This window comes from Leuciscus leuciscus, assembly GCF_965113295.1.
Source record: "Leuciscus leuciscus genome assembly, chromosome: 1".
NCBI lineage: Eukaryota > Metazoa > Chordata > Actinopteri > Cypriniformes > Leuciscidae > Leuciscus > Leuciscus leuciscus.
The window spans coordinates 60,600,351-60,613,425 of record NC_138725.1 but is presented as its reverse complement, the minus strand read 5'-3'; the positions used below and the strand labels follow the sequence as shown (position 1 = coordinate 60,613,425).

The 13,075-nt window shown below is 39.8% G+C and overlaps 1 protein-coding gene across 1 annotated transcript; it reads right to left on the bottom strand.

The window, feature by feature from the left end:
* Window positions 1-771: 771 nt before the first annotated feature.
* Window positions 772-8,125, bottom strand: nr1d1 (nuclear receptor subfamily 1, group d, member 1). Its single transcript, XM_082163990.1, has 8 exons — window positions 7,747-8,125; window positions 4,280-4,594; window positions 4,106-4,194; window positions 3,854-3,998; window positions 2,863-3,578; window positions 2,585-2,770; window positions 2,262-2,472; window positions 772-1,718 (listed from the first exon to the last, which is right to left on the bottom strand). The coding sequence occupies exons 1-8, from the start codon at window positions 7,796-7,798 to the stop codon at window positions 1,522-1,524; spliced, it is 1,911 nt and encodes a 636-aa protein (XP_082020116.1). The 5' UTR covers window positions 7,799-8,125; the 3' UTR covers window positions 772-1,521.
* Between the last annotated feature and the right edge of the window lie 4,950 nt (window positions 8,126-13,075).

The following is a 13,075-nucleotide window of genomic DNA, read 5'->3' as shown; positions in this document are numbered from 1 at the left end:
CAAGTCTCATATGTTCACCAAGGAGGAATTTATTTAATAAAAAATACAGTAAAGACTGTAATATTGTGAAATATTATAACATTTTAAAATATTTTTTTTAAATGTAATTTATTCCTAAATTTTGAGCATCATTACTCCAGTCTTCTTCAGTGTCACAAGATCCTTCAGAAATAATTTGGTGTTCAAACAAATATTATTATAATTAATGTTGAAAACAGTTGTGCTGCTTAATATTTTTGTTGATTATACCATTATTTATACCTTTTGTAACATTATAAATGTCTTTACTGTCCCTTTTGATTAATTTAATGCATCCTTGCTGAATAATTTTTTTTTTTTTTTCGTCCTAACCCCAAACTTTTGAACAGTGCATATTGTACTAATTGAATTACCTACTGTCAGAGAACTCTACTGTCCTACTCAATTGCAGCACTTATGGAAAAGAAGTGGCATAATTTCCTGTCTTCTATATTTGTTCACACACCAGCTCCCACTAGAGGACACTGCCTTTAAATTTACTATTGAGGACAGAAATTAAACATTCTGCGTATTACTCTCTTGACACTGAAAAGCAACTTATTAGTATGTATAGTAGTATACTATATATAATACTTTATATTATATATAAATACTGTAGATATAATTTATATATTATATAATTTCATTTGTTTTTATACCTTTTTATTTTTTTTACAATAAACGTTTTCAGTACACAGGTAAACCAAGACACAAATTCGATTTTTCCTCTTGAAAAAAGACAACACGCAGCACTCTTGTTTCATAAAATGGCTTTATGAAGTAAAAGACAATTGAAATACATGTCGGAAGTTCTATAATATGCATTCACCCTACTTATATGTCTGTGCTCATATATTTATATATCATCTGCGTTGAGCATGTGAACTTTACAAAAAAATATATATTATACATTTGAAAACATTTAAAGTATGTATATCATATTTACAAATATTTTACAGTGTCACAGGGATGTGAATATGCATGAAGGTTCATACCATATAGCTTGTCATTTGCATCATAGCTAAAATGATTATTTAATCTCTGAGTGTGGGTGTAGCAGGAACCCAGGCCTGGGTATGAGGAGACGCTCTGATCTGCTGCTGTCGTCTCCTCTCTGGAAGTGGCCTGGAGATCCTTCTGGCCTGGCTGGTGAAGCCTTGCAAGAGACATTTTGCACTTGTTTCCTATGCAGATGCAGTCTGAATGTGAGTGTTTTTGTCTGCTTCATCATTACCACCCATTTCAAGTAAGCAATGACATCTCAAAGACCTTTTTAACTGCCCTAAATATGGTTAGCTAGCCATAAAGGCTACTGACCGACCATTAGACACCAAAGCATCCCTTCAAATGTGTCATCAAGTGTTTTTAAGTGCCAAATGCATTGGTTTGTTTTCTGGTTTGTTCTCTTGGAACGGGTTCTAATGTTTGTACCCTTTTTTTTGTCTTGCAGTCAACCAGCAGTGACCCACTTTAACTGGATTCTCGTGGCAGTGGTTTGCAACCTCAGACGTCAATGCGGAAAGAGAGCAGTTTCTCCGAGTGCATGTTATTCAGCGTGCGCAGGTCAGGAAGTTTGAGCAGCAGCTTGGTGAATCGGGAGGCGTCGCAAGGGGCGCTCTTGCTGACGAGGGTTCGGAGAGCCCGGATTAGACTTTCCTGAAGCATCTCCACTGAATTCACATTTTCAATCCCAGAACGGTCTGTACAACAGAAACAAACGATGAGAGACCAAATTAAGTAGTGGATCAAACTAACGTACTTACTATATGATATACATGTAGTGTCAAGCCATGAAAGGGATGGTTGACCCCAAAATGAAAATTCTGTCATCGTTTATGCATTTCTTTCTTCTGTGGAAGATGTTTTTAAAAACGTCTCGGTGTTTATGTTCATACAGTGAAAGACAATGGGGTCCGATGTTGTTTTGGGCACCATTGACTTTCATTGTATAAACAATCTTTCAAAACTTAATAAAGATAAATCATCATATGAAGTGATCATATCTCTTCACAGCTTGATTACTATGGATTAGTTTTATAACACCTTCATGACCTTTTTGGATCTTCTACATGGACTTCCAGTAGAGGGAGTGAAACCTCTCAGGTTTCATTACAAATATCTTAATTTTTCATTATAAGATTAAGTGAAGTCTAATTTGTTTGAAACAACGTAAGGTTGGGTAAATGGTGACAGAATTTAAATTTTTGAGTGAATTATCCCTTTAACACTAATATGCAACCTACCTGCAGAAACCAGCACCACTGCAGTGAAGAGTCCCAGTTCTTCTGCTGAGAGCTCTAATGCGTTGAGTTTCTCACTGAAGTCAAACATGGTTCCCAGCAAATCACCCATGCCCATGCTTTTCAGGGCCTCCAATCTGTAGGTGGCGCCTGAGATGAACGTAACAGTCTTCTCTTTTACGTTAAACAGCGAGGAGAAGCGTACCATGAGGACCTGCAGGAGAGATTCAAAAATAAAACATACTTAGTAAAACCTAATTTGGCATTGTGGCCTTTTTTATATTTGACGAAAGTCTGATGTTTTAAATTAAATGCCATTGACTTACCTCAAATGTTCCGGCCTTCAACAAAGTGACCTGGTCGTTTTGGGATAGAGTGCTAAACCCTGGGATGTGTTTGGCGAACTCCACCACCTCTCGCACCGCTGGGGTGAAGCTAAGAGAGAAGTCTTCCCAAATTTCCTGAGGTGTTTTGTTAGGGTCCGAGTAAGGATGCATGTTCATTGGACAAGCCTGGAAAAAAGAAATCCGGTCAAAATCAAAAGTCCAAGACTTCTTTACTTGGTGCTAAGAAGAACATATCGTTAGAATACCAAAGGTCTTACCAGCAGAATCTCCTTGCGTTTTTTCCACGGACAGTTCTGACCCTGTGAGCTGCTGTTTAACTCCTGACTGTGGCTTACGGCGTAGAGGTTACTGTTTGGAGATCGCTGGCCGTTGTTATTGTGCTGCTGATGTTGTCCAGGTGTTTGGGAAGCTTGAAAATGGAGGCCTTTTTCTTGTGGCACCTCAAAGTTGTTGCAATGATGAGCGACATTATTATCATGGTGGTAGATGGTGTTGTGGCCATTGAGGTGGTATCCAGCCATGCAGCGGTTGCTGCTTCGGTTGTCCAGCTCGCCGTTGTGAGACAGCAGCGCTGAACCTAACTTATCATGAGCGTAGACGAAGGTCTCGCGGTGTGCCTGGGTTATGGCGGCGATGGTTTTGTCTACACCTGGGCTGGAGCACAGTGGTGGAGAAGAGGTAAGAGGTGGGGGGCTCTGAGCCGGTTGCACCGATGGGGTTGTTGGGGCCCGGGGGCATGAGGTTGGTTCTACGGCCACTGCGGGGGGCTGGGGTTGCGGCCCCACTGTAAGGCCTGGGCAAGGAGATGAGGAAGTGGTGGATGGGGACGAAGAAGAGCAGGGGGTGTTTGATGTGATGCTCGCCAGCTGGAATTCATTCTGAAGCTGGTTGTTCACCATGTTGTTCATGGCGTTCTGCATCTCAGCCAGCATACGCTGCTTCTCGCGTTTTGGGATACGACCAAAACGAACAGCTAGGGGTTAAAGAAAGTACAGAAAATATTGATGTATGTATTCCAATGTTCTATTTAGAAACCTTTCCAGGGATGTAGGAAGTATTGGTACTATATCTGATATTGGGCGATATTTTAGAGTTTTAAATTTATCGATATCTGCTGAAATTGGATATTATGCTCATTTCCACCCATTTAAAAATGTAATAACAGTCAGAATTAATATCAGTGCATCCCTAAACTTTTCTGTTATTGTTTCTCTGTATTTCTCCAAGCTTGGTTGTCTAGATACTCACCGTCTCGGGACATTCCCACGGACAGACACTTTTTGAAACGGCACTGCTGGCACCGGTTCCGGTTGATCCTCATAATGGTACAAGTTTCATTCTTCAGGCACTTTTTGTACTGGATGTTCTGCTGGATGCTGCGTCGAAAGAATCCCTGTGGACCATGCAGATAATGTAAATGTTTTGTTTAAACAAAAGCTCTAATTAAAAGTGCAATGTTTCTTAAAGTTTTGTATATGTAAACAGATGCTATTTTCTTACCTTGCAGCCCTCACAGGCATGGACCCCATAGTGAAAACCAGAAGCCACATCGCCACACACTTTGCACAGCAATACCATTCCATTCAGCTCTGGAAGAGAAGTCAGATGTTATAGTCGTTCTCCTGGATACCATACTGTCTATTGATCAGGTAAAGCATGGATCTTATCACTTACTAGTAAGGGTGGCAACTGATTTGTTGGGTGAATTGCGTGCACCTCCAACATCATCACGGCCTCTTGGGGATCCACCAGAGCATGATGAGCTTCCCTCCTCTCCTGATCCAGAACTCGAGCTGCTGCTGCTGCTGCTGCTGCTGGTGTACATCCGTGAGGAATCATGGGATCCATTGGGGGATGGTGGGAATGAAGAGCCAAAGCACGGTTGTGTAAAGGACTGCAGGCTGCTGTTGGAATTCTCACTGTACATGGACACGGGACTGGTGCGGTTGGGAGAGCCTCCACACGATCCGATGTATGATATCACCCCACCTAGCGATGAAAAAGAAAAGCACACTTACTAGATTGCTCCCTGTTCGCTGCACAGTGCGAAAACAAAAAGTGAGAGAGGCCCACCGAGAGGGAGTTGAAAATGTTCTCAGGTATTTTTTTCTCCTCCCTAAAACAGTCTTGTGGGTACATCCTCATAAAAATGTTCCCATAAATACTTCTCTCTATTACACATGGAGTTTCACTGAAACAGATGGTGCTGAGGAAATGAGGAAGCTGAGACAATCTGTCCTGGTGGAAAATAGGAATACTTTCTAGGAATTGTTTTTGTAAACTGGATGGGGACATTAAAAAAATCCAGCAGCCACTCCCTTTTTTCCTGAGCTTGTGTCTCAGAGGGCCTTTTTTTGTGGTTTATAGTTTCACTGGCACCAGTAAACCATGTGAGCCAGCCACATTTGACTCATGACATTTCTGTGCATCAAATGCACAACTCTGCATGATGTGTTGGTTGCACATGCCCAGACATGTGCATTGATAAATAACATTTACAACTCTGTTTTTGTTCGACTTATATCCTGCTCATTAGTTTAAATTATCAGCTCAAATCAGATAAGATTAGTCTACTTTGCTCTTGAAGAACTGTGCAGTGTGTTAGAGTTTACACATTGGCATTGCCTTGTATACTATTCCCTAGAGTCCAATACTTCCTGCCTTTCCTAACCTTTGGTCCCCTGAAGTTAAACTCAGTTCCATCGCTCATGTTTTACTGTTTCCTCCTGCACACCAAATCACTGCACTTGATGGAAACTACATTTTAGGAAACCACATGTAGGAAGACACATCATGTCCATATTCCATGATGACGATGTCAAGATTCATCAGGTTCAAACTGTGAAAGAATGGTCTTTGGGACGTGCTGGTGGAGACTTTACAGAGTGCTTGACTCTTGCATTTTCAATGCTAGATCTTGACCAAAAATGTATGCACCTCTTGATGGAAATAACATCACATTTATTTCCAGAAAGAGGTGCATCAATTTTTGGTCAAGATCTTGTATTGACAATGCAAGAGTTAAGCACTCCGTAAAGTGCTCTTATTTTAGTGTGAAGTTATGGATATCAAGGTGTTTTGCAAGTTTAATCTTTACAGTATTTTAAATGTCAAAGGCAAACCAATTATAAGTTACATAACAAGTGTGCACTTGCACAAAAGTTCAACAAGTCACTGTGTCAGGTGGCGCAACAACATGGAAACGCTCCTGTCACAAATTAGATTAGATTAGATCCACTGGACTGTTTTAGACTTTAACTTAGTGAGTTCATTGTGGATGTTTCTGTTATAGTTACATGGCAACAGTGGTTTTGGATCTTCACCCTGCTTATGTTCAAAAACGTGCTTCCTCTGGCTCCTAATTGTTTTTGAATCAAAACACTTAAGACTTTCCTAAACGCCTGTCAAAGGAAATACTTGTGTAAGCACAACAGGGGCGCGTGTGAGCTGTTCAGGCGTATCATTGAGGGAGCACGCCTCCCCTCCACGTGCGCCACACAAGGACAGCCCTTCAACGAGACTCCGTTCATTAGGCACGCCTCTCAAAACACACCACACCAGCGCCGCTTTTTTAAACGCTTCACCATTCATTCACGCCTACATGCAATGAGCAAGCTTTTTTTGCTCTTCATTAATACTGCTGTCAGTGTTTACATTGGGTTCATTATATTTGTCTCTTAAGCTCAAAAATGGGCGTTGCAGTGAATTTACGACAGGTAAAGGGTGAGAGCGAGATTCGAACCGGAATTTCCCCCCACTTACCCCTTCCAACACAGAGATGAATTATAAATAGTTGCTATTTGTGATATATAAACAGTTATTACTGGTTTACTGGGGATCATACGAGAAAATGAACGCAAGCACAGCTATGTAGGATAAGCATATACATAAACAGTGTTGCTGTGGGCAACAGTCATTATCAATGAATATTTGACTTCTGAATGAACGACTGACCAATCACAATCAAGCATTCCAGAACTGTAATAAGAAATTGCGGTCAGACGTTTATCAGCATTTTCAATGCTGGATTCAATTAATCTGGATTAGTGACGAAACATCCGAATCATAGCGACATATAAAACCAATTAAAAAATATGCCAACACATTTTCCTCTTTGTTGTATCATAAACAAAAGTTAGCCATACTATTCTGTTAATAATCAAATATAAATCTAATAAAGATGTTTAAACACTAGGCTAATTCGAGGAAATGGGCAGTCACGGGGATATTTTGTGACGTATTCATGTCAGAGGAAAGGGGGGGAAACTGTTACGTTAAACTGGATCAATTTCATGTCCCAGTTTTGAAGTGAACACGTTGTTAACGTGATGCCCACCCCCGCGTCTCACTCTTCGGGCCAATCGCAGCGCGCACATGGCTCACACTGCAGCGTCACACACGAGTTCGCTCTTGGAGGGCAGACACGCATCGCAAGGCGGAATTATGTAATGAGCGACTACGCTTACCAATAGCTGTAGGCGGAGAGAGAAGAATGAAAACAAAAAGCACATGGCTAGGCTCGGCGGTCCATGTGAATCGAGTGAGGATATTCGACGCTCGCCTGCATCACAGGGATGTCCGTACACCTGACTTTTCAGTTATGATGACCTAGTTCCCCGAAATTCACGAGAACACCGTGTCTTAACCCGAGATGTCCTTGCCTTCGTCTGGCATTTACATTCTATCTATATATATTCTATAACTTTTCTCACGCTAGAAATTACGCATATCTACACAGTCGTCTCACACATATGAAGGATACTTTTATCAAGGAATAATGAAATATCTACACATACGAAATATGTTTCATGTCATTAAACATTCCTTCGTGATTATTTGTTTCAGAACCATGCAATCTAAAAACGAGATAATATGGCGAGCCCTGCGTCAATTCCTTGTCAAGTCCGGCAGAAAGGAATATTATAGCCTATAGATAGCTGTGACGTTTCACCGCACCAAGCAATGATTATAGCCTACATTTAGTTTGTGGACCGTTTGTCCAACAGTCAATGGTGCGTGTGCGTATAATGCAACACATTTATGAACATGCAAATTGATAATGATCAAGCAGAGAGGTGATACAAGTCGATGAAGCAGACTGATCAACAAGACTGATTCTTAAAGCATCCAGAGAGTCTTACCTGTGTTGTTTGTGTCTACTGCTGTCGTCATGTTGAGGTCCAGTAAAGTCATGCAAGTTTTTGACAATCTCCAATGCGATACCCAGAGTGGAGATGCACTCTCTTTAGATGCACTTCTGTTTTTCTTCTCAGTTCTTCTTTACGATAAAGTCATAACTGCCAATAATGACTTTCCTTAAATCGCATAAAATAGGTGCGCGTCTGCTATATGCTGATAAAAGATGTTAAAGGCTGCGCAAAGACATCAGTGAAACGTGGATCATTTAATGAAAATATATCATAAGCCTGCGCCTGTCCTGTCACTCGCCCTATCTGTGTCGCTCTGAACTGTTCTGTCAAGTCGGCCCGGTTTTGCTTAGACTGCCTCGTTCTAAGGAGCATGCTTGGATGAGACGAGCGCAGGCGCACCCACTTCACCGCCGCTGCACGAGGCTCGAAATGTGTCCATGTGACCTTGGCGAAAACCTCGTGGCCCAGTGACACACTTTCTCCAGAAAACATTTCGGTACGATTTTTAAAACTCCCAGCGCACGTGCCTGCCTCAAGTTAAAGAGTTTGAAATCGCCTGATGTCAAGAGGAATTGTTTGTATTTCTGTTTCTGCTTGCGTTTTACGCGTGAAAGTGTTTTTGTATAAGGAGAAGGTTTCAGTTTAAGGGATTTAAACTTCTTGTACTTTTTTTTTATTCTTTTTTTTTTTTTTTTAAGAATGTGTCAGTCTCTTGTCTGTCTCAAGATCTTTGCTCCCACTACTCAGACAATGCAATAATTCATGACAAAATATCAGTGTTGGATGAAATACACATCAGTAAAAGTACAGAGATTATTACTCCAGTAAGAGTAGGCTATTAATGTACTTGTATTACATACTGATCAATTAACAATGTTTATAATTTATTTAGCCAGCATTAGTCAACACTAATAAAGATTAGTGCAGACATTTAATTTGTATTGATCTGCAAATAGGCAAACTTTTATTTTATTACCAAAACTTAGTAGACATTCAAATCCAGACATGTCAAATGAATAGTTCAGTGTGATGTGAGAACCAACCAGAAAATAATGGAAAGAATCAACGCATTCAGGAATTCGGCTCTTGCTTTTCGGAGGGGGTGATTTCTTCATTTCGAAATAACGAGGAACTATGTTAAATGCAGTGCAGTAAAAAGTACGACATGCTTTGGAATGTAGTGAAGTAAAAGTTTCCCAAAATAAAACTACACTCTGACAAAGCTACTCAACTGCATTTATAACTTTTTTTTAAACGTTTCATGTTATCTTAATATTTGGCATACGAGAATTCCTCGGTGTTACTACCCATGCAAAAAAAAAGTATTTTGAGTTATCAGTATATTGATTGTTGAAAAGTATTTTGATTGCTATATTCCATATAAGCAAAGACTATAGAGTTAATAAAGATACAGTATATCCGGGACATCTATACAGAAGTAGAAAGTGGAAAAATGCCTCATATGAGGAGGGCCCCAGGATCTGGTTATGTGCAGAGGACTGCAGTTTTCTTACTGGATACTTTTTTTTTTGCCTCTGTCACACATAGAAATATCAGAAAAGGGACCTAATATTATCGTGACAAATGTATTTATTTTCATAATTGTCAAAACATGAAATCTGAGATGATTATATTGTTTTTGGCGACATGCTTTCTGTGCGCAAAATATGCTTTTACGCACTTCTGTTTCTGTTCAAACAGGTACTGAAGGTGACACTGGGAACAGAGTGGCACGCTGGAATAACTTTTTAACTGGAGACCTATTAAATGTGGACACATATGGACATATACGGACAATTACGGTTTTAAACCTTTGAGTTTTAGGTAAGTAGGGTAAACTACTCTCACACACATTATCTATATAATGTATACATACTATAGCCTAATTATTAACTTGTGCTCACCACGTTTACGATCGATCATAATTTCTAAAGTCGCATTTAGAAGATTTATTTTGGCACTTCCTGTGCTTTTTCAGCTTTTGAGGCTATTTTAAGTTTATTTTCAAAAACAACGATTCACCCCCAAAATAAGTTCTCACTGTGTCCCAGATAGAGCGTCTCCCTAGGGAAAAACTGACCAGCTTTTGGAAGGCCATTATCCTCTTTTCGGGGCTCCGGGAGGCACGTGTCTTAGAATAAAATCGTGCTACTTAAAAATAGACCATTTCGCAGCAATAAGCTGAGTCGCATCCGTAACTTCACTTATGGCACTGCACGAGCCACTTGTTGCATTCACGTGAATCTTTCGGGCGCATTATTGCAGGTATGATTAATCATTCTCACCTGTATAACAACACTGCGTGACACTGCACGTGACAAACAACGCAGCAAGTGGAAAACATAAACAGATGATTCATAGGTGTGGCGAAGAGCAGTTGCCTGATGTAGTGAACTGACCACGCCTGTTGCTTCTATTTTTGAACCATATAGGTTTATGGCAATTTTCTCAATATTTGTGGTGGTTGTGTAGTATATATCACGAAGATAGGATAATAACAGTGTCACTGCAAAGGCGAGATGATGCCGTTTTCGTCACGTTTGCACATCACGTTACTGCACCAAACACCATGAGACCGGGCGCGCGCACCACTAAATCGCATGAGTGGACTTAAAGCTGCGCACGCAGACTCCCGCGTCTCACAGCAAAGACACCAGTTTGACAAGTCGCTGAGTTCACATGCAAAGCCACTACGTCCGCGCACCGTGCCCGCGCGCGCACACACCACTCACATGGAACGTACCGGTGTACCATATTCCGACCAGCAGGTCTGTTGTATCTTGATCAGTGCTACTAGATACAAAAAATAAACTGACCTGATACCAGCTAATAGTCTAACTCTTATATCAATAACATTGTTTTTGTGTGAACTTCGAGTTTAGGCTGTGCCATAATGCAAAGTATGAATTAACATTGAGTTATTTTGAGTACAATTTTGAAGTTATCTTAAAAAATTGTACAGTTATATTTTAGTTTGAAGTTATATCACGCCCAACTGAAATGTGTAAAGCCATAACTGATTGAGCATGATCCCAACTGCATTTGAATACAGCAGAATTAAAGATTTAGCTGCAGTTTAAAATGTTGTATCATGATTTTGGCTTTTATTAAGTCATGAACATGCAGGCCTATGATGGTATCATAGCAAAGCCATGGATCTGTAACCTACCATTTGTATCATATTTAGCCTATTTACTGTACCACATCTAGCCTACACTGTAAAACAATATAATGATCAATAAGTTATGACAACATATTTTGATAAGTTAAAGCAATGTAAAAACATAAGTTAAGCCATTTTCAACTTTTTTATGAGTTATAGATTCCATTCCAATAGTTTTTAAAGTAAAGTTGAAATGACTTAAACATCCAAGTTGATTAAACTTAATTTAAGGCATCAATTTTTTATTATTATTATTTTTTCCTTGCATAAATATTGTCTATTTTGTCTATTTATTTGTATTCACTTTTATTCACATATACACATTTTACTTTTATTATCTATGTCTTATCGCTGTCATTCTGTCTGTGCACTGGAAGCTTCTTTCACCAAGACAAATCCCCTGTCTGTGTAAACATTGGCAATAAAGCTCATTCTGATTCTGGTACTGAATGATAAACGCATTAAGTGCTGAATGCGTAACGTACCAAGTTTTTAGAATAGATAATGAATTTCAGTAGGCCTGCTATATTATTAGCTTGGTACTGTCTGTCACAGTACTTTTTTGTAGGGTGGTGGCCTATTTACATTGTTTACCTGCTACTATAAAGTTCAAATAATAGTATTCGATGTTCAAAGCCCGTGGGTGGTATTGAATGGTAGGCTTGCCAAAAACTATTGCAGTAACTTTCGCTAATATTTATTTCTAGTGATAAATAAATAAATAATATTTATGCAATAAGAACATTATTTTCGTTATTTGCCTACTGTTCGCTTTAAAATGGTGACCCGTCAAAACCTTAATAATAATCTCGACTCTCCAGAAAGCACCACACCTTGTCAGCCGTGCATATTTTTAGCAATGACGATTTACAACGTGCAGCATGATACTCATCATTGGCCTCACGATCGGAACTGTAGTTTTATCCCTGTGCTATTCGTCCTCTCTGTGTTGACTGACTCTGGCGCAAATGCTCGTGCTCGACCACGTGAGGAAGTCACACTCATTAGCCTCTCAACATTGCTCTTTCCCTCCATCTGGGAACACCAAAGGCGGCAGCAGAGCCAAGACTGTCTAAATGTGTTGGTAAAATGTTGATGCAGTTTAGAGTGAGAAAACCCGGAGAACACAAACACGAATCAGCCACACAACCAATTCATTCAGAGCTGTTTTAATCAATAGGCTACAGGAATTATTGACACAAAGCTGTTTGATTTCTTAAAATGAATGTTTCATATATTGTATTACAGATAAGTTGATTCTAACAGGGGTTTTAAACGTTTCAATAACCACAAACGTTCGCAAAGGAACGCGTACGTGGTATACAGATACTCGCCAAAGGGTCCATATGAGGAGGTAACCATAGCAACAGTGGGCTGCTCGTGCGCTTCTCTCAGGATCTAACTGGAATTTAACGAAAAATCCTTTAGGTAGACTGCTGTCATTATTGGCATATAGCCTACACTCCTGGGCGAAAAGAAAAAAAGGAGGCCAAGCCAAATTATTTAGTGGTCTTTTAATGGTCTTCTTAACCATTTTAATCACAAATCAGGAAATTAGCATTAATTGCACAAATGGCTAGGCTACTGTAGATAGGCTGACTTAGCACAGAATAGCCTTCCCCAAATTGCAGACAGATTTTTACAGGAAGAAAAGTCATTGTTGTTCCAGTCAATGTTAATTGCTTCAAACAGTTCGCTGAAAAATGCCTCCCAGTTCGTTTGAGTTTAATGTGAGACCATTCACTATCTGGTTCAAATCTGGACTCTGACCAGGCCAAAACATGAGCTTGATGGACTTGTTCTCAAACCACTTCATAATTGTTTTGTTTTTTTGCAATTTGGGCAGGAGCATTGCCTTGTTGAAAAATATCATCTTAATACTTTTCATTTGTGGGAATCAGGCAATTCAACAATATTCTCCTGCAACCAAAGCATTAAATGACTTTTCACAGTGAAGTAGGCTATTAGCTCACACATAACATCAGCTAAAAAGGCTCCCCACACAATGACACAGTCTCTTCATCCATGCTTTTATTATTATATTTCACAGAAGATAGCCTATTCGAAGACACCGCTCTGGAGCATCAAAATGCAACTCGTGTTTCGTTGTGATTCATCACTCCACACCCACACTTTAAACAACTTCCCATAATCTCC